At 49.7% G+C, this 20951-nt stretch overlaps 7 protein-coding genes across 7 annotated transcripts; 1 reads left to right on the top strand and 6 right to left on the bottom strand.

Annotated features, from left to right (window-relative positions):
* Window positions 1-84: 84 nt before the first annotated feature.
* N7520_010659 (transcription factor domain-containing protein) lies at window positions 85-2877 on the bottom strand (the record flags this gene model as incomplete). Its single annotated transcript, XM_057144592.1, has 6 exons — window positions 85-754; window positions 806-1853; window positions 1903-2081; window positions 2130-2598; window positions 2651-2717; window positions 2779-2877. The coding sequence occupies 6 exons, from the start codon at window positions 2875-2877 to the stop codon at window positions 85-87; spliced, it is 2532 nt and encodes an 843-aa protein (XP_056990346.1).
* A 719-nt stretch (window positions 2878-3596) lies between these two features.
* N7520_010658 (FMN-binding negative transcriptional regulator) lies at window positions 3597-4418 on the bottom strand (the record flags this gene model as incomplete). The annotated part of the gene is made up of 1 exon (XM_057144591.1): window positions 3597-4418. One exon carries the CDS (start codon window positions 4416-4418, stop codon window positions 3597-3599), a length of 822 nt encoding a protein of 273 aa, XP_056990345.1.
* A 433-nt stretch (window positions 4419-4851) lies between these two features.
* On the bottom strand, window positions 4852-6963 carry N7520_010657 (type I 3-dehydroquinate dehydratase; the record flags this gene model as incomplete). The annotated part of the gene is made up of 1 exon (XM_057144590.1): window positions 4852-6963. The coding sequence occupies one exon, from the start codon at window positions 6961-6963 to the stop codon at window positions 4852-4854; it is 2112 nt and encodes a 703-aa protein (XP_056990344.1).
* Window positions 6964-8793: 1830 nt separating this feature from the next.
* On the bottom strand, window positions 8794-12296 carry N7520_010656 (dDENN domain protein; the record flags this gene model as incomplete). Its single annotated transcript, XM_057144589.1, has 4 exons — window positions 8794-8936; window positions 8988-9239; window positions 9289-11601; window positions 11663-12296. The coding sequence occupies 4 exons, from the start codon at window positions 12294-12296 to the stop codon at window positions 8794-8796; spliced, it is 3342 nt and encodes a 1113-aa protein (XP_056990343.1).
* A 2785-nt stretch (window positions 12297-15081) lies between these two features.
* N7520_010655 (trafficking protein particle complex subunit 13) lies at window positions 15082-16317 on the bottom strand (the record flags this gene model as incomplete). The annotated part of the gene is made up of 5 exons (XM_057144588.1): window positions 15082-15366; window positions 15435-15953; window positions 16007-16130; window positions 16188-16194; window positions 16251-16317. 5 exons carry the CDS (start codon window positions 16315-16317, stop codon window positions 15082-15084), a joined length of 1002 nt encoding a protein of 333 aa, XP_056990342.1.
* Window positions 16318-17256: 939 nt separating this feature from the next.
* Window positions 17257-18084, top strand: N7520_010654 (uncharacterized protein; the record flags this gene model as incomplete). The annotated part of the gene is made up of 4 exons (XM_057144587.1): window positions 17257-17389; window positions 17475-17536; window positions 17594-17829; window positions 17886-18084. 4 exons carry the CDS (start codon window positions 17257-17259, stop codon window positions 18082-18084), a joined length of 630 nt encoding a protein of 209 aa, XP_056990341.1.
* Window positions 18085-18565: 481 nt separating this feature from the next.
* Window positions 18566-20023, bottom strand: N7520_010653 (CENP-N/CHL4 family protein; the record flags this gene model as incomplete). Its single annotated transcript, XM_057144586.1, has 1 exon — window positions 18566-20023. One exon carries the CDS (start codon window positions 20021-20023, stop codon window positions 18566-18568), a length of 1458 nt encoding a protein of 485 aa, XP_056990340.1.
* Window positions 20024-20951: the final 928 nt, after the last annotated feature.

Here is a 20951-nt window from a genome sequence, read left to right as displayed (position 1 = left end):
AAGGAATTATTTTGGGTATCGAATCGTCTGACCGATAGGCACAACCTTGAGCTTATCCTATATACAAGCCCTACACAGCAAAGCTTACAACTCCTCAACCTTCTCCTCAACATTGATATCCTGCTCCTGGTCAACAGCACCCGCTAGGAAGAAATCAAGTTCACTAGGCCCACCCTGCGAGTGTTCATTTTCCGCAAGTTGCTCCAACAAACTCAAGAACGGATCTTTCTCCAAACTTCCTGTATCACTACCTCCTGTATGTGAACCGCTTGTTTGCGATTGCGCACCTGGGGTTAAGGCAGTGGTATTTAGATTGGCATGTGTGGTGTCGAAGGGGAAAGTAGCGTATTGTGGATTTGAAGGTGGGGTGGGAGCGATGCTTAAAGCGAGATCGGATAAGAAGGCGGGTGGCGAGAGACCGAATGCTGATGGGGAGAAGGGGAGGGCGAGGTGGTTGTCTTGTGTATTTGGAGATAGATCTGTGGATCCCTGGACGGGGAAGATAGAGGAGAGGGAGGGAGAGGGTTGGGACGGGTTGGGGGGTTGGTGGAATTGAAGAGATGGGGAGAGAGCAGTCTGGGTCTGGGCCTTGTTTATCGAGTGTGAGGAGTTGTGTCTTTCGGCTTCGGGACTTTGATTTGACTGGAAGGGGGGTGGTGTTGGCCTTGTGTTGGGGTAGAATCCTGGATTTTGGAATGATGGTGGTGCCATGGGGCGTTGGTAATAGTCTTGTCGGTCAACCAGGTTTGGAGCACTTGTAAAGGGTTAGTTTTTGGAATAAGGAGAATGCAAAGATATGTTTTACCTTGGTCGTAGCTCATCGCCGGTATCTATTAATCGAACGTGCGCTCCGTCGACCGTCAAGCCGGGGTATCGGTCGAGGAAATCCTCAAGGTGGAACACTGGTGAGAAGCGCATTGGGCTGCTCGCAAGATTTCGCACTAGCTCGGCGTGACAGGTATAGATGGTTTGGAGTAGCTCTCGTTGATGTTGCACGCCTGCCCAAGCATTTCGCAACCATGTCAATTGATGCATCTCCCGAGTTAAAAATTCAGCACTGGATGAGAAAACCTCGCCCTCCCGACCTTTGTAGTGCACACCATGAACATGAACGGTGCCCGCAGTACACACACAGTAGCCAACAAAGGCAGGCCAATCAACCAGGGGAGAGTTGCGACCCAGTTCGACGAGCTCTGCGATGGCATTCGAGTGGGAGAAACACAAATTGGTGGCCTCGATCTGCCATGATTGATGCTGACCCGTGCCTCTTAGCTCTACTAGGTCGATGGGTAGGAATGGACGGTAGAGCAAACAGTGGACCAGGTGATAGATCAACTTGCTAAGTAGTAGAGTGGTGCTTTCTGGATGGCCAAATAATGTTTCGATCGAGGCAAACACATCCTGTGTGCCGGCGGCCCAGATATCCAACTCCTGTCGAATCTTGGATAGGTTCGATAACGCATGCCAAGGGAAATGGGAGTCTCCTTTGACTCCACCGGCAGCCAAATACCGGTTTGTCACCCCCAGAATCCGAGTAATGTCAATTAGTAGCGACGCAGCACTCGGAGATTTCCGGCGCGAGTCCGCGGAATATTGAATGTTGGGGCCAACATGAAACAACTCCCCTTCCATGTTAAGACCCGCTGCATGAGGGGACCATGAAGGAAGTCGCAGGACAATCGAGTGGTCTGAGATAAGGCACGGGCGACGTGACCCACAGACAATAAAGCGATCCATGAGGTATACTGTCCAAAATAGCCGACGCCTCATCTCGCGCTCCTGGAGCGATAGGCTGGCTTTGGATGGTACCTCGCGGAGCAGATCCAAAGCGACCACCATTGCCACGCAATTTGCTGTTTTGCATTAGCAGAGGTCAAATAATCAGGATAGGTCCGTCCATACAAAACGTCATGTACGCCTTCTTCCCCAGTCCATAGGCAAAGAAAGCCTGCGATAATAGTAGAAGGGTTTGTAAGGCTTCCACGGTGGGATTGTCTATGTCGACCATGCGGCGCGCTTGCAGAGCAGCCTCCAATCCCATGTGTATGGACTGTTCGGGTTGACCAATCGTGTGTGTATACCTAAGGCGCATTAGTGGCCTGACTTTCGCAGTAACAAATCCATCATACCTTGATGTCATAGCAGAAATGGCCATGGACAAATGCACGGGGAGTTGATTTACTTGATAGCGTTGTCGTGTACTTGGTTCATCTAGGATAAAAAAGGGCTTCCCATGCAGGCGCGTAAAGTACGCATCCAGCAGTATTTCGGACAACACGCCATTCGGGGTCGGAGTTGGCTGAGAGAAGCCCAGAGATGAGCCATGTGTCGCTGACCTTGAGAACTGTTCTGTCTGGGATAAAGGGGTCGATATTGACGGTCGCGAGTCACTTGGAGTGTATGGAGAGAAAGCCGAGGCGTCGATGGTGTTGCGACGGCCATTTGGCTGGCTGAGCGGGAGCTCCTCGGGTTTTTTCTCCGGAGAGGTAGGTGAGATGGGATTCTTTTCATCCTGAAGTCGTTTTTCCAGACCATCCACTCGCTTGAGTAGAGCTTCCAGAACATCGGTTTTTGGACCACGTTTTTTCGGAATGGCATCTGCGGACGATCAGATGGGATCGGCGGGTCTGGTCGGGGCTGCACGACTCACCATACACGCAAGCACATTGAAAGACCTTGCAGGCCTCGCAGCTTGGTCGCAGGCGATTACATTTGATCTATGCGATCGGGAGGATCAGCCCATGACATTCCAAGCTTTGACTCCAGTATGCGACCCACCTTTCTTTTGCGACAGGATTTGCAGTTCATTGCCTCCCGCGGTTCGATTGTCGCGCGGCGAGGCATAAGCCGGTCGATACTGACCTGAGGACGAGACATGTTGCCTTACATTTGGGGGAAGAAGAATATCGGAAAAAAGCAAGTAAATTGAGGGGGAAAGGGGAAAAGTTGTGGAGAAAGGGAAAATGCGGAGAAAGTGACAGTCAAACCCCAGTGCTTAGGACCCAGCCAAGAGCCACTAAGTGCCAAGTGCCACCGGAGTTATTTCCAAAGAACTTCCTTTGATCCGTTTTGAATTATAGAGACTCTAAATTCTGTAAAGTAAATCAAAACTTTTCAATTTCCTCTCCTTTCATCTTAATAATTAATCTGTTTTGAGTATTCCCGGGGTGATTACCCTTTAAAGACCTTCCCCGCTAAGGGTTCGGTACTCGATTCCCGAAATTCCCCTGGAAATGGCATCAGTGAAACACATAGAACCCCAGATATTTCTTTCTCCACAAAATCACCCGAGGGACCTGAACTTCATTCTGCACGACCAAATCAGGGATGAAGAAAACATCTAAGCGCCGGCGGGGGGACCGGGGAAATATGCACGAATTATTCCAATGCACGAGTCTCCCGATCGACAAGAACATCTACTGTTTTAGATACGGAGGTCAAAACAGTATAGAGAATAGTAGTAAATCTGCAATCTTTTTCTAAATGCCAAACAATGCAGAAATGCAGGTGAAACAAGCATTTATCCAACCGAAGGATGCAAGTATGACTGGCAGTCAGCCACCAAACCATACAAAATACAAAATACCCGACGCCATCTAAGATCTAGATCTTTCTATAACACAGCCATTCTTCACAAACTCAGCCATCTGTCCTGCTCGATCACTCTGCATCCCTTCTAATCCCTCCACCACTCCACTCCGATCATTTACCGGGCGTTCCTGGCTGACCTTGAAACGGCCCTCGATCCGGGTGATCTCAATGCGCATCCCCACGATATTCTTCTTCAAGGCCGCAATGTACTCCTTGGGCGCATCGGCGATCTTCCACGGGGAGTGTCCACCTTCACCTTCACCTTCACCATTGACCTTGGCTGCATCTTCCTGGAACCCCATGACCCCTTCCTCACCTAACCGCGCAAGATCAGACAACTGCTGATGCAGAAACGCCCCAGTACTCTCATCCCCCGAGTCATGGTAAATCTCCGCACGCCCGTAGACCTGCACAGCAGCATAGTTCCACGTAGGCGCAACCTTTCCCCCCAGCTTCCCCTGAGTATAGAAGCTCGGTGTAATATAGTGATCCACCGGGCTGGTAAAAACAATCATAACATCTTCCGAGAGAAGAGTGCCTTTCCGGTCCGCCCGCGCACCGGAAGAGGGCCGTTCCGTCACTGCTTCGACAATGGCTTTGCTCTGGGGATTCGCGCGGGCAATGTGGCCCCTCAACGTGCCAAGAAATGGCGGATCATTCCCCTGTGCACTGGGCTTACTATCCAGCACCCATGGGATATGACTGCATTGGAGTGTCGGGTGGTGCTCCGATGGGAGGGAAGTGGTTAGAAGTCCGAGAGGATGGGCGCGGATGAAGGCGTGGAGGGTTCGGATGTCCCGGACGGCATGATCGGGGCGTAGATGCATGATGATTTGCATGTACAATGCATGTGGAAGGTTCATTCCAAGCACTGGTTGGAATGAGGGGTACCCCGGATTTTCTGATAAGCCTTATCGACGATTTCCAAGGAACCGACAAATTCTGAATTTTACAGTATTTACTGTACACTTGAAAATCTTGCAGACAACTACTTTTGTGTAATACGAAGGGAGTGTGGTGGTGAGTAGAAGTACTAGGATGCACTTCGGAGAATAAATATATACAAGATATGATTTGATGAGACCGACAGTTGCATTAAACGAAGAAAAACAATCTCATGTGCTTACATTTAAAACCGTTTTGAAAGATATTCATTTCTTATCCAGACTCCAACAAACCATAGACACCGATGCCGTCTATTGCATCGCTCGCCTCCAATATATTTATAAAGCCAAAAACTAAAACCCCGCCAAGATCAAACTAGAACAGAGGGCGCCCAGACGCCATACGCACAAAGTCAAATGGCACATTCTGCCCAACAAGCAACCTCAAAGTCTCAACCGTAGTCCATGCACTAACATCTTCCGATCCATAGGCCGTCCACCCCGCACTAGTAGCCACGGCGAGCGGATCACCCTTTCGAGACCCAGTAGTCAAATCCAGATAAACTTTCCCGCGCGTCGTTGTCGGGGACGAACGACCGTTACTACGATAATGACGCAGAAGAGGCTGGACTAAAAGAGATTTCTCGGGTGGGAGGGCCGAGACGATGACGAAAGGCTGCTCAACTAGTTTGACGGATTGGATGGATGTAAAAGGTTCGAGACCGGCAGCCAAGGGGCCAGAAGCTTTGAAGCCAACAGTGTAGATGGGACCGACTTCCAGATTGCGTAGAGCGAAGATAGCAGCTGATGCATCTGTTTCGGAACCAGATAGGATGATTGCTGCTCGACCGCGGTAGGCAGAGGGTACGTGGTCGCGTGTTAGAGTTGCGCGAATACCTTTCCAAGCGGTGTTCTCGCCGATGAAATTAGCGGTTCCATCGACTGTGTTCATGGCGATGGTGTCGACGAGGCCGATGGCGCGCGCTGCGTCACTCACGGCGGGGATGTAGGTCGTTGAGCTGGGGATTGGGGGGTTGACTGATGCGCCGCCAAATTGTGGCTGCGCCATAACGGACTCCATGGCACCTTTGGGCCCGCGGTCGATGGAGTTGAATGAGTGCGGTAGGCCTAGTTCGTTGAGACATTTCTCCACGAACATTGAATGCGGCGTTGCGCGGAATGAGCCAATAGCGTAAAAGTCGCGTTTCGGCAATTGGCCCATGATATGCAGGGCCTCGTTGATCTCGGCCGCGGTCAGCTGGCCCGGAGCGGCGATCATAGGAAGAAGAGGGTGGGTGATGGGAGAGAAGACGGTGTTGAGTGCACGAGAGAGCTGGCCCAGCTGGCCCATGTTCACGGCAGATAACAAGGGGCCCTCGCCACGGTTTTTGATAGTGGAACGGAAATACTCCAGCTCGTAGTTTTCTTCCATTGTAGATACCATAGCGATCATCTTAACAATGTCGGCATATTTAGCGCCCTCGTCGAAAATGCGCTGGGCCTCGGGGGATGTCCACTTCCATGTTCCTGAGAAATCATGGAAAGCCGACATAATAGTACTATGGCCTTTGACCTGAGCCAGCCGTCGCCGGATATCCTCTGGAAGCCAAAGTTCCACATCAACATACTCGACACCCCACTGGATCGCCCGTCGGAGATACTTGTAAAACAGAGAGGGGTCATCCATAGGAAATTTTCCATTTTCCTTGGTGCACCGTGTCGTAAAAATAATAGGTAATTCCGTGTGCTGGCGAAGCAACATCAACTGCTGACCGACGTACTTGAGACTCGGTACCGAGCCTTTTGATCCAGGCTCAATCAGCAAATCCACACGGATTTCTACCGCGTCTGAGCCAACAGAGAGAATATCCAGATTCGGCAACGCCGCATGCACGTCCGGGAAAGTTGTCGAAATAAAATTGGTCCGGGTCTTAGTGCGCAGATCTTCATGCGGTCTCGTCTGGCCCAAAATCAACGACAAAAAGCGTGTAAGATCCCGGCGAAGGAACGCACTGTGCGAGTACAGAAACTCATAGTCGCATGTTTCTGACAAGGTATCATCCGGCGCGGATCCGTCTTCCACGCAGTGGGTGTTGATTAACATGAGCGATGATCTGTCACACCCCTCCAAACTGCGGTGTAGGTTTTGCGCCGAAACTCCGATCACGACTACATCACCGGCCTTGTTCAGCGCTGCCAAAGATGTCTCTGTAGTCCATGGTTTCCCAAGCACTTCGGCCACCATGTGTACAATATGTTCTTGATTCTGACCGAACACAATCACCACGGTACTGGTCGGTCGCTCGGAGGAGGTCACAGTGCCATTATTCTGGGTTGACAAAGGCGCGGGGGGCTCGATTATTGTAGAAATATTGAGGACGGAAGTAGCATTGTTGTGGTTCGTAGGAGTGCCAGCGTGTGGGAGGGAGACGACAGGCGTCTCGTCAAGTAACGGCGTCGCCATGGGCGGGAGGGCAGTGGGCATCATCGCATAACAGAAACAAGTATTTTCATACTTGGGTGAACCAGGTCCGAAAGTGTCGAGGCTTGCAACTAGTCACAGGTAGGGGGTTTAGGAGCTTTCCCAAGCCACACGAAAGGGTTTTTTGGCTTGAATTTTGTCTCTAGCTTATAGACAAGATCCCACAATAGGGGGAAAGGAAGCACAGATGTCAAAGAGAAAGTAGTATCCGTGTTGCAGCCAAAACGAATTTAGGAGTAAGGTAAAGCGCATTCAACCGACAGAATCAAGTCAATTCCATTCGGCCACGGTAGACGGATAGAGTTTAATACGGGGCAGGCGGCAAAAAAGGCCATGTACCCACGACATTGAAACCAGTGTGACATTGGGGAAGAAATCGAGTTGCTAATGCGCATGCGAGGATCCATCCGGGGCGGCGCGGGGGGAAGAATTGACGGGGATGCATTTCTCCGCCAATCAGAGATAAGACTTGATAGCGCAAGCTTCCTAGAGCGTAAATGGTATATAAGTTTACCATTACAAAGTTGGGAAAAGAGTCGATTATTTCATGTAATCAAGATTTATCCAGATCTTGCAAGGTTCATAAAGTCTTCTACATCTAGTCCTTCCAAATATGTATACTTTAGCATAATTCCTGGCATAATTCCGTGAGCAATGACAACCTTGGAACAGCTACCTGATACGGGGAAAATCTCCGCCTAGAAAGTAGATCCTCCTATGTGGAGCCAATGACCCCCCCGGGTTATTTACTACATATGATATGGGGAAATTGAGCCAACGATACTTGGTGCTCAATGGTCACTCAAAGGATCTCCTAAATTGGGCAACTGATAGGAGATATTTTAACGGGCTGGAAGGTAAAACTATAATGCTTTACCCTGTAACATTGAACATTGAAGTATACGAGATTTCGCCTGAGGTACAAGGACCGAACTTGGTATATCCCGAGGCCCATACCTGGTACATTATATTTAAATTAGAATTCCATATTCACAGGTCTAGTACATCATTAACATTCAGACGCAGTTTTTCTGACCATGTCAAAATTCACCCAACATATCCATCAGTCTGAATAACAAGGGTGATTGTGTCGATACACTTGAGAAATGAATAAAACGTTCTCACTATACTTCAAACGGAACCAACGGGAAAGATACCAGCCGAATCAAGGGGTATTGGTTAACAATAAAAGATAAAGAAAAGGAGGTATAATCTACCCACCATCAAACAATGTATCACAAACAAGATACCCAACCTAGATTCCGCCTTTTGTTTTGTTCAGTCCGGGCATCAAGCCGGGAGAAACACTATGTACGAGTAAAGATGACTGGGGAACAAAATATCATATCGATAAGACAACGTGGCGGCCCCAGAGTGTGGTTGCGAGGTAGATCAGGTGGAAGATAGATTCAAGGTATGATCGACATCGACATGTGTGACCAAGATGACCACGCGTAAGGTCATCGACGATATCATTCGAGCACGAGGCCTGGCTCTGCAGAAAGCATGCAGGAGCAACAAAGAAAGGAAAAAGGCAGGGGTAATGAAACTGGCTCAAACGAGATTCGAGAGAATGATGAGAAGATTCAGCCCGGCCAGCGGTCTGTCTTACCCGAGTTGCACAAGCATAACCGTCCTTGAGGTGATTGGTGCCATCTATGCATTACCAACCTCTGGGCAAACACGGTCGAGGCCTCGCTCTCGGGAAAGTCGATTCCGAACCAACAGGACGGAGGGATATGTTTCAGGCAGCAGAGGCCAGGTTTTGGAGCTGCAGGAGGGGCCCACGCGGTTACAGGGAGTATATCCGGACGATCTCTGGAGAATTCACACCAATTAACTGGACGGGGAGATGGCCAATCCATTCATGAGATTGGGCAGTGGCTTCCTGCGGGCAGTATTTGCCGCCTTAGAAACCCGAGGAGCCCCGTGGATCATGCGGGGCTCTGTCATCAGACTTGTGTCCAATTTCGCCGGTGCTGTTCACTTGTTAGCTCATAGTCTGGTTGCGACCATTGAATGCTGCTCACCTCGGGTGCTGATGCGGCTGTAATCCTGGGAGAGACTCTGCTGGCTGCGGCTTGGGGCAAAGAAGGTTGCGTTTGCGGTACGCCAGAGATGGTTGGAGGTGTCGGACAAGAAATCGGTCGTGGAGCGACCCGAGAAGATTGATGTCCGGCCACGGTTGCGCTTGCTAAGTACAATCTCATCGAATAGGGCCATCTTCGAATCCTTGGCCTTGGGGTTGCTTCGTTCACGGTCACTGATGAATTCATTGAATCCTAGAAATGGTAAGCCACTTTCCGACTTGAGCAAAACATCATCACTTACCTTGAGTTTGCTGGAGAACAGTAATGTACTCAGCATGCTCATGTGGAAGGCTCTTCATGAAAGCATCCATATTGAACGAGTAATACATCCCAGCCTTCTTCTTCTCGCCACTAGAAGGCACGAGAAACTTCTTGTACGTATAGAATAAACTAGCGAAGCATCTGACAAACGCAGCTCGAATTTGATCGGCATGGAAAGCGGCATCGCAGACGAGGCAGACCTGAGAAGCACAGCGATTGTGGACGATCATCTTGCACGAGGAACATTTGTACATCCCTTCATCGGCACGCTCATCACAAATGGCACAAACCATCTTTTCGTCAAACGGCTGAATCTGGAACAAGTGTCCTTCAATCCAGCAGGTGCCCTCTGAATTTCCAACTTGTTGTATGGTAGCCTGCGGGACGATGGTTGAGGCAGCAATGGTGGATTGAGCATATACAGATGGAGCATAGGTAGATCCGGGACCATAGTCCGTATTCAGAGTTGTGACTGACAGATTTGATGCATGTCCCAGGAATGGAGCGCTTGGGCGCCGGTTCACACCGAACGAGGAGCTTCTGCGAGACGCAGCATCGAAGTGACCGGAGCGCTTCTCCCGCAACGACGCTTGTAAAGCCATACCAGAATCATTTCTTGAAGAAGGGGTAGGAGGGGGCGGAGGGAAGTAACCTGACGTCGGAGAGCTCTCCCGCGGAGAGGGTGGGGAGCTAGCGATTCTGCCTGTACTTGTCCCAGGACGATCTGAGCTCTTTGACGAGTAACCTCGAGAGGATGCTTGCTCATGGCGCGCATGAAGGAAAGCATTGAAGATTGGCGGCTGGTAAGAGCTGGGAGCCATGGTGGCGGAGCCAAATGCGCCGGAATTAAGGGCCACATATTTGGCAAGATTGGTCGGTGGTGCTTTCGAGTTATAGATGGCAGGGGATTCCGTCATGAAAGTATCCCAAGGGTATGTCTCAATCGCGTATGCCGGAGGACCAGTTGGAACGCCGCATCGGCTATGGTGAGGAGCGGCCAGTTGCAAGAGTGACAAGAGTTTCCTGCGCTGGTGACGGGGGAGTGGAGTGGGGCGAATGGTGCTCTCGATAATATCGGCATCAAGATCCACCAGAACAAAGTCATCGGTTGGTAATTCAACCTTCTCATAGCGGCGTTCAATACCCATTATGTAGGGGCAGGGTGCTTCGATAGCTTGGATCAAACGCGCGGGCAGAACGGGAATGAGCACTCCGGTCCATTGAAGTGGGAACAGAAGATCAACCAAGGCCCTTGTTGCGAGATAAAGCATGGAGGTATGCGAGGACAAGAAAATGATGCGAGATTCGGTGAGGGCATACTCGAAAAGGATAATGATATTGGGGACCGACAGGGTTCGGAACAAGGCGTAAAGGTCAGTGTTGCGAGATCCGGGAAGCTCGTTGGGCGCCTCTTTCCGGGCAAATAACCGCAGTTCACGGATTGCCAGCTCCACCTGCGTCTTCGAGGACACTGGGCAGAATGCCTCTGTGCACAGGTTCATAACGTAGCGCTCTAGCGGTTGCCAGACACCCATCCGGGGTGAATTGGGAGGCACTCGCTGGACGGCATTCTCCGTCATTGGCACAACGATCGCCTTCAACCACTCCTTCCAGAAACTGGTCATTGTGCTCTCTCGGCCGAGGATACCATATGCCCGGGGAATCCAGAACCCAGTATCACCATCCGTAAGACCCTCGATCTTTGAGGCTGCGCCGTGTCGAACGGGACGTAAGAGGTCCGTCATCAGACCAATTTTCTCCTCCACGGCGCTGATTTCATCCTCGAGTTGCTCACGAGATTCGGAGCCAGAGGGGACATTCGGTAGCTGAGCAAGAAGCTGAGACAGCTTCGCCCGCTCGGAAGCCAGTCTTTCTCCCAGGCTCGCAGCCAGTTCCCGCTCCTCATCCGTCATATTGTCCTTTCGCCATTCTTCGCATCGCTTTTCGAGCTCATCCGCAGCCTGAGAGTTTAGAGGAATCCAAATGATCACACAAATCGCGTGAAGCTTAGATCCATTATCCGTTGTCATGGCGAATCCGTGCCAAGTCGATCGCGGTCGTTCATCGGAAGAGACAATGTTAATATCATTCGGAAAGGCAAACATAGGAACGTAATCTGGGAAGTTTCCCCGCTGCTTCAGCTCCTCAGACATGTTGCGGGTAGGGTATCGGTCGAGTAAAACGGGTTCGAATCGGCGTTTTAACGGATGCATAGTGGGCGAGAATTCCAGCGGTTGAGGCACTGGAATTACCGAGTTATAGTTACTGAGTCGTCGCGACGTTCGCACCGAAGCTAGATGATTGTTGTTAGCAATGCACCAGAATAAGTTCCCTCGCGAAGCTGAATCCCTTACCATGGCGAGCAATGGACGGCTGTCTTTTCATGCTGTTCATATCCCGGAAAGCCATGTGGCGACGAACACTCCCGATACCAGATCTAAGGAGACCGGGTGACCCTTGAGGTGCATCATCCGAAACAATCTTCTGGGTGCGCACACGCGATCGAGGACGAGTATTATGCGTAATGGCGCCGGCGCTTACATTCAAGTCCGTCAGAAAAGTATCTCTCTCCGACGCGAATTTGACCAAAGCCTGGTCAAAATCGAAATCCTCGGAAAACAGCGCCGAGGCACGCAACGGTGAAGACGCGCCTTTGACTGTGACACTGCTGCGGTTGCTACTAGCGCCATTGGTCTGCCCCGAGTCCCGGGAGAGGGTTGACAGGCGCTGTTGAGAAGCGCGACGGCTCGCACTCGCACCCATGAACAGAGTCGACGCGGGGCGGGAAGTACCGTCGGGATTCTCCTCCTCAGCATCTGCGTCTTCCTGGATGACATCGGCGAGGGCCGGCCCCGGAGATGCAGCGCCATTGATACGATACTCCTCGCCCAAACGCTTATATGTGTCGAAGACCTCGGATCCGTCCAGACCGGCAATCCAGAAGTAATCGGCCAGAGGGGCGCCCTCTAAGGAGCTCGTCGAAGACATTATCAAGTAGACCAATTACCCTGGTCAATGTTCCCGAAAGGCCCTCTCTCTTGTCACCGCATGGACAGGCTCCCCAGTCTTATCAATCAGGGGGTGTGGATATGCCCGAATAAAAAAAAGAGCGTTCGAGGAAGGAAACGATGGGCAACCGCGGCGTGGGGGGGTGGAAAGGACTGAATGCTGTAATTCGATGAGCAAACGAAAGAAGGGGAATCGATTGAGTACTTTTGAATCGGGGGGAAGTAAAGGGAGAATTTCGGGACGGAGGAGGGGCGAGGGGTTTAGGAGTGAAGATCAATTTTGGGTGGGTTTGGATATTGGTATTGATGACCGGGGAAAGAGAAAAAAAAGGAGAATGAGACTGACAATAAACTTATAACAGATTAACCCAACAAAAGAAATACATGAATGTGGGGGATTCAGTTTCTTCTTTTCCTTTTTTTTTCCCTTTAACAATTCTTTTTTCTTATAAGTTACAGCGGATGGTTGCGTACCTAGTGGTAAAGCGGATACCAAGAGCAGTCTTAGCTCGGCACAGACCAAGTATCTTTTAGCTCCTGCACACGCAACCCGGAATTCCCCACTAAGAGAAAAAAAAAAAAAGTCTTGACGATACGATAAGTACTTATAGAGTTCGGAGTATAGAGTAAAGAGTACAGAGTTCATAACTTAAAAAACAAAATTCCCATAGACAAAAGAATCCCTGTAAACAACTATATGGTTTATCACATTTAAGTACTTATGATCCAGTGGATCGACCATGGCTGCAGTCTCAACACGGGAGAGCATGCAGGCCATTCTACTGTTACTGGTTTCAAGGTAAACATTGATTAGATTTGAAGCAAAAGTACACAGATGTACAATTGAATCAATTGGCTCTTAAATAACTGTTAATCCCTCTCTCCTAGATTTGCAGCCTTTGGTCTCCACACATGCGACCAACCGATTAAACATTAGCTGTTTGGTTCAGTGGAGCTGAATCCATACCTCGGGAAGATTGCTCCATTAGATGTTCGGATCCCAGCTCAACCCAAACACTTGGGGCCGATAGTTCCATGGTTAGCGTATGTCTTTGCCAAGCGATATCGCACTAATTTAATGCAAGCCAACCCCCTATAATCCGTCAATGCTACTTTACATAAATAGATAGTTTCCTCTCATGCTATTTTCAGTACCTCGTGAGACATGGCGTTTCCAAACGCTGATCCTTCATACAATGCTGTTTATTCTCATGGCAACTCTTCACCGGGGTTGTCACCTTTTTAGGATTTTCTGACGGGTTTAGGGGGTAAGGGAAAAGGAAAAGGAAAAATTGTCGGAGCCTTCCGCAGCTTCAACGTATAAGTATCAGTGACTTACATGGTTCATGCACAAATCAATCACCAAAGCATAAATAGTCCTATCCATGAATCAAATGCTATCCTGGATAATACCATTCTCCCTGTTAATCTGAATACCAGATCCAGAGCTAGAACCCCAAATACGTAACCTATATAATGTTTGAACTTGCGTCAGGAGTCAACCCAAGTGGAGGCCTGTGCCTCTGGGGGAACCGATCCATACTAAATTCGGATGAAGGTGGATCACTGAGGGGAAAATTCTCAATTGGGATTTCCGTGGGGAGTTCGATATTCTTTTCGGAAACCCGTTAACTGGTTCAAGTTAGTTATCATGCACCAAGTACGTAGGTGTAAAACGCCCCGAATCTGCCCTGGGATCCCTTACAGATACATTCCAATGGAACGGAGATATCAAGCCTGTCCATTAGTGGGGGGGTTTTCAAGACGCCCCTTAGCCCGCCACGGTGACACAGACCAAGGCCTACAGGAGAACCTTACGTGTGTGTCAGCAGTCGATGCACCCGTAGCTTGTAATGCAGGCGACAGACTACGGCAAGGTTATCCCAACCTGCACTTGTCCTTTTGTACTTGATCTTGCAGAAAGAAGCGGTGGGCTATGCAGTAACCCTGATACATAATGGACTACTTCTTCAAAACAAATGAAACATGGAAGTAGAAATAAAAATCCGTATTTCAGGTCGTCGGGTCGGTATACAATAATTGTTGGGTAAACAAAAACCACATCTTGCATCTAGATTGTTCTAAGTTGAGCTGAAAATCCCACTTGGATCCACGCTTTTATCAGGTGATGAGCCACACGGTCTAGACTCTTCCATGCAGGTATGTAAATACCCTTAGTGGTCGATCTTGGGCTAGACTTCTGTATCCATACCCAAATGAGTCTTGATGGAAAAATAATCATACTACAAATCATTCACTTGTATACCGCTGTAGCGAGGACCGAGATCCATCCAATCTTGGACTGTAAAAAATACAAAGAACTGCATGGCAAAGTAAAGCGGCTTCCCGAGCCCCATGTTTGTGGCGCCAGGGACTTGCGGTAGGGTGCGGGTCGGCAGATACATCCTGGGTTAAGTCTTTGTACTCTGTATAACCCAGCTCGTGCAGCCTTGTACCTGACCGACATCTGAAATTTCTTGAATCAATTAGTTCCAAGGCCCGCCTTGGATCAGCTAAACCCTACCGGCTTGCTTGTTATTTAATTCTAAGGGAACAGCTACCTTGGATAGGTCTTACTTCGGGGTACAATGATACCCGATAAAATCTCGATTCATTGGATCCTAAGGTATGTACGTGTTCCGTTCAACGTGTTCTCACGCCTGCTAGTGGCCTACCTGGCTGCCTCACAGCCACCTCGGTTACTTGCATCGGGGAATTCGACCGCATGTCGTTGTACGGAAGCGTTCCATCGAGCTCACCGTGTTTCATGTGCGTTTCCGGCTCATAAGGTTGCCGGTGGTCAGGAAACCCTTGTCCCCCATGGCGCCGCGCCATTCAATTGACAACTGGCCCAGAATGGCACGCCCGTCTCGCCTTAAATCCTTATGAAGCGCTTCGAGGCCTTCCTGACAGCCTTCTTCCTGCTCCACCAAAAATGCAATCTGCAACACGTCGCGCGGGTTTAATGTCGGAGGTACCGAAGATTCGTCCAGAGCATCCCAGTTTAGCGATTGAGATTTGAATGGTGGCTTAGGGTTTAACCGGGTTTGCTGTTGTGTGCGTAAGCCACAAACTTGGTCCCCTCAGCTGAAACGGATATTTGTGCCCGATTGCTTACCTTGATCACCACAGCTCCATCCCCCACATTTTCCAGTTGTGCCTCCAAGGCAAAGCGGACTAAACGTGTTTTCCCATATGGACCAAGCGACTTATTGTTCACCTCCAATGGCGGTAACTCCGATGCCTTGGTCCGAACGCTAAGGCATGGCTGCGCAACAAATTGGTACAGTTTGCGAAAGGTCCGGACTCGACCACTGGCAGCCTGTGAATCCTGGCCGATCCTGGTCTCTGAATAGCTCACACTGACTGCAAGAATATGGTTTCCTTCTTCTTTCAGATCATAGCGAACAATTTTCTGCAATGACTCGCCGATTTGTAGCCCATCGGAGTGCGCCGAATCATCCGATGGCTCAAGGTCCAGAGGTGCTACGGATGATGGTGTTTGCATCTCCGCCACAATGCGCACAGATGTCACGACCCGCCCGGTTTCATCACCACCGATTTCATTATTTGCGCTAAGGGTACAAGCAAAGGTTTCTCCGACGTAGACCGAGCCAAATGCTGGAGGGAGGGTAAGCTGCGCTTCGCATTAGCCAAGTCATGCCAGATGAGGCATAAGAATTGACCCACGATAGGCGTGATTATGAACTGGTCATCGGAATCGGCAGAAGGGTAGCTCAGTGAGGCCTTTGCGGATATCTTTGTATTTGCTCCGGGGAGAGGGGTTTGATAAGACAATGACGGTCGGGAGAGCCTAGGGGACGTCAGATGAGACAAGCTAGCGGCATGGATTCATAGCTATGAGCTTTACCGTAATACTGAAATTCGGGATGTCGTCAGCTCTGTCCGTAACCTTGCTCCAAGACTTGCCCACCTTTCAGGGACACCCCATGGGGCTCCTTTGGTGCATCAGCACTTGACGCAGCTCGAGAGCGCGCCATCAATTAGTGCTAGAGGTTGAACCGGATCTATGCAGACCAAGCATCCTCAAGAGTTATGGATGATAAGGTCAAGTTGATTGCATTGCATGTGGCAGCCCGATAGCGATAGCAAACGGGAACGCAACAAACAGTGCAAACACAAACACTCCGGGGTTTGATGCCGACGCTCTTTCCAGATCAATCAATGGTTTTAGTATCTTTTACATCTGCTCCTTTCTCTTTCATCCCTTTCTTTCCCCATCCTTTGACCATCCTTTGACATCTACAAGAACGATCCAATATCCTGGATTCATTCCGAGACAGCCTCGTTCAACCAATGACGTCACCCTCAGCCCTTACTCTGCAGCTAGATCTAGGTCTACATCTGAAAATTGCTTAGATATTGAATTCTCTCCCCTCATATAGCCATTCTGAGTTTTTCGAACAAATTTTGACTTTTTATCCCTTTTATCATCACTTTTTATATCGCCTTTTCGCCTCCGCTCTCAGCGAAGATGGATCCAAATTTGCTTGCACAAAGGGTCACGTCTAAGGTGAAAGCTTCTCCCATAGATCCCAGGCAGACTGCACGCAAACAAACGACTCGCAATGCAGACCTGAACTACTCTTATCAGCTTATACAAAATCCCGGATTGACTCCGACTTTTACACCGAAAAGAAGAAATGCCAGCCGTCCAGGTCATACCACTCGGCCTGCTAATCCAGTCGAGGATGGTTTGAAGACCACCAACCAGATATCACGACCCAAAGTTAGGAAGACGAAATCGAGCTCCGATGGAAATGAACGACGGCTTAGAAGATACCGTAATCACGCTCCTCAGACCTTCCTCGAAAGGCTCCATCGCATTAGTCTTCAGAGGTTCGTATAATCCAGCCGCATTCTTCGATTTTCATTTGCTTACGGGAATCAGGATGTTTGTTGTGGGAAACTCAGTCAATATGGATGAACCTGAGATTTCCTTCGACATTGTCGGGTCAACCGGCAATATCTACAAAACTATCATCGGGAAGGAGCCAACGTGTGACTGTCCTGATGGGAAGCGTGGCAATCAATGCAAGCACATTTGCTATGGTAAGTCTTCTAAGTGTCGACCACCGGGCAAAACTACCTTCTGCCACTTATCCATACATTTCATTTTTACTGATGGCGCATACAGCTCTTGTATATGCTCTGAAAGCTCCAAGAGAATTACAATACCAGCTCGCATTCTTAACCACGGTAAGTGCTCTATTATATACTTGACACATAGAAGTCTCATGAGATTTCAATGACCAGGAACTTCATGAAATCTTGAAAGGCTCTCCTCTGAATCGAATCCAGACCGTCTCTGTTGATCCCACCGATGGCAAGCAGAAGCCCATCGAAGGCGACTGCCCCATCTGCTTCATGGAGTTTGAACCCAATGAGAAAGTTGTCTGGTGCAAATCTGCCTGTGGCAACAATATCCACAAGGCCTGCTTCGATCAATGGGCAGTCACGACGCGAAAGTCAGGCGTGCGCTGCGTGTACTGGTAAGTCTTGCTCGAAAGAAGAAGTGGATGATTGGGCTGACCAGACATGAATTCAGTCGTACACCCTGGAAGGCCGACAAACCTGATATCGACATTGAGACAATCCGAAAGAGCGGCAGTGTTGGCGAGGACGGATATTTCAATGTGGCGTCGCAATTCGGATTGTCTACTCAGCGCGGTATGAGTCCTCCTTTGTATTCTGACCCCAGTCCGTCCATCAATTTGCCTCTTGCTAACACTCACGTTAATGAGTAGACTTTTCCGTATACTCGCCTTTCTCAACTGCCCGGGCATCTTATTATTCTGGGCCGCATCGGTCTGCTCGTGATTACTAGCCTGATCCGCCCTTGGGGTAGGCTCTCGCCATTCCTTGCGCCGGGGGTGCACGGCTCTATTTTGAAACACAAAGAGTGCAGAATGGGATTTGTCAATTTATCTTTAGCTTTAGGGGTGAATGGGAGTTCACAGTGCAACATTCTTTTATTGATATCACCTGGGCACCTACTAGGCAGTTATGACTCGATACCCAATTTGAACTCATTATTTTTCCATTTGATTATGCCTACTGTTTAGTGAACCAGAAAATACGATCACACTTCCGATATCAATACGTTAGAAATAATATTCGATCCAAGATCGCCTAGCTAACCTGCCAAATGGGTATCATATCACAAGATTCACTCAATCCGCAGAACAAAATCAAACGCCATGCAATATAAATTCTGAACACAATTTGTCACGTAGTCTTTTTAATCCGCTTACCTCCGCGAACAACAGCCATGCTGACAGCTTCTTCGCCTGTCATCCAAGATGGCATCCGTTCAGGATCAACCACGCCCAACTCAGCCAGCTTCCGAAAACCACCAATGACATCGGCCCCAGAAAATGAGAGCGACACGGGAGGTACTGGCCCAGCCAACCGATCCACACCACCATCCTCATCAACATCAGGCAGATCCAAAAGTCGAACATCCAGACGGTCCAACGGTGCGGGTGTCAGCGAGGAGCAAGCCGAACCAAAGCGCGACTCCACAGCCAGACGCCTTTTCTTCGAAGTCGGCGACAACATAGTAGGATCGCTGATACCCGAAACCCTTTTCCTCGACACAGCCAAAGCCTGTGGATCCTCCACATCCCCGTTGTCTTTATTGTCATCGACAGGTTTATGCCCCCCACGCATATATTCCTCCGCAGAGACAGTAGCAGAAGGCCGCGGATCTAACGGACTTCCTTCAAGAGCAGCATCGGCGAATATACTGTAGCTACCATTTGCAGCGCCTGAGCGGCCCGGGCCACGGAGCGCCAACAGGGTCGGTAGATTCTTTGCCGCTAGCGCGGTAGCTTTTACTGTATACCGCTCCTGAGGGCGGGAGAGAGCCTTCGGGACTGCATCGCGTACTAAGCGCTGAAGACTCCTTGGGTCCGTAGCGATGGAACTAGATGTAGGCGCAGACGACTTTCCCGATGCCGTGATTGAAGTATAGATATAAGGGCAGCTGTCTGGGAAAGCCACGTATATAATGCGGGAGGAGTCGGCGAAGACCTCGGGATTTTGCCGGGGAGTTTGATAGGGGGAGTCGACGATGAATATGCGTAAGAAGGTGATTGGGAGAGTTGATGAGCGGGATAGATGGTAATGCGCCTTGACCAGAGAGGCGATTTCCTGCTGGAGGGCTTTCACAAAGGTGGCGGCTTGGATGCGTGGGATGTTGCTTGACCAGTGTTCTGTGGAGTGGGAGGACTCTTTGTGGCGGTTTTCGATGCGGCTTAGCTCTAGTGCTGTCCAGCGCAAGCTTGCTGGGTGGTCGTCTATGTAGCGCAGATCTGCCATTGCGAGTTGGCGCAATGTGATTCCATGGCGCCAGTCGCCGTCTAGAATGCGCTCTAGAACTTCTCGCTTGCCGCCTTTGCGTTCTTGTAGGTCCTCGTATGCCTGACGCACTTCCTCAACGGTCTCTGCGGCGGGGTAGGGTAGCGCGTCTTCGTCGTCGGGGTTGTTATCGGCTTCGTGTTGGAGATATGGTGGAAATGATTCGATATTTGAATCGTCAAGCCATGTCAAAGCTAGATCAATTAGTGCTGGTCGAGAAAGCTTGCCTAACGTTTTGGCCAAGGATGATGTAGTCGAGGGAATGCGGAGGTTGTTTGGAAGACTGGCTGTTGTTGGCGCGCGGACTGCTTTTGGACGCGCCATGGCGGCGACAGTCAACAGCTGGGTGATGAAGAGTACCTGGGTACTGTGGTGTATCTGGTCAAAGTAATTGCATTGTTTAGCACTGAGAGCTTTTCTTCGTTGGCATTGTTTTCACTACTACAGGATTCCACGCGTTGATATGAGGCGCCAAGGCATCAACAAGGTCACGTGCTGATTAGGTTGTTGCCCAAAATAGAGCGGGTGAAGGATTCTCCGCTTCCCGTTTCTACATCGGTGGACTCCGTAACTACTCTGCATAGGCATTGTTATAAGCGTGGAAAAATGAGCTCATACTCTTTGGAATCAAGTTAGTGGGAGCAAAAAGCAACAGTTCGCGAAGGAGTGTCGATAGTCCATGCCTTGTTTTATCTCCGCGGCAGTGACGGCACAGAATCCAGATCGAGCATCCGATCCTCCCGAAACCAGTATCTTGCTGTATACAGAATGCGATCCATCATCATACCATCCATGGTTATGTATAACACGAGTTAGCATTTCGTATTCATGATGCTAGATGCTGGAATGGTTCTTGAAAGTAGAACCCTTGCCCGCGCTAAACCCCCGGGCCGTTGCGGAGTCCGTGCTCAGCAATGTTGTGCAGCTCTTCCCTGCAAGTTGCAATTCGAAATGAAATCAGTCATATAGTTACACATCGAGTGCTAAGGGTAGCACTCGTATATACCCCGTATCTACCGATTAATAATGGCGATGACTCCACGAAAACCCCTCGGGAAAATCAGGGAAAATCAGGGAATCCCAACTGTACCCAATCCAGGTTGTGGCTGCGCCAGAGCTTACAAATGCAAGGTAACTTCATGGTTACCAATCAGCGGTGCCGGAGCCGAATCCCTGTGATTTAGATCTATGCCGCGTTTATCGCTGGAATTCCAGTCCGAGTGCCTTGGGATTGCCTCAATATGACCTCGAC

The sequence above is a fragment of the Penicillium odoratum genome (genome assembly GCF_028828045.1).
Source record: "Penicillium odoratum strain IBT 22623 chromosome Unknown utg000008l_segment0_segment0, whole genome shotgun sequence".
Lineage (NCBI taxonomy): Eukaryota > Fungi > Ascomycota > Eurotiomycetes > Eurotiales > Aspergillaceae > Penicillium > Penicillium odoratum.
This window is presented reverse-complemented; position numbering and strand designations above follow the sequence as displayed.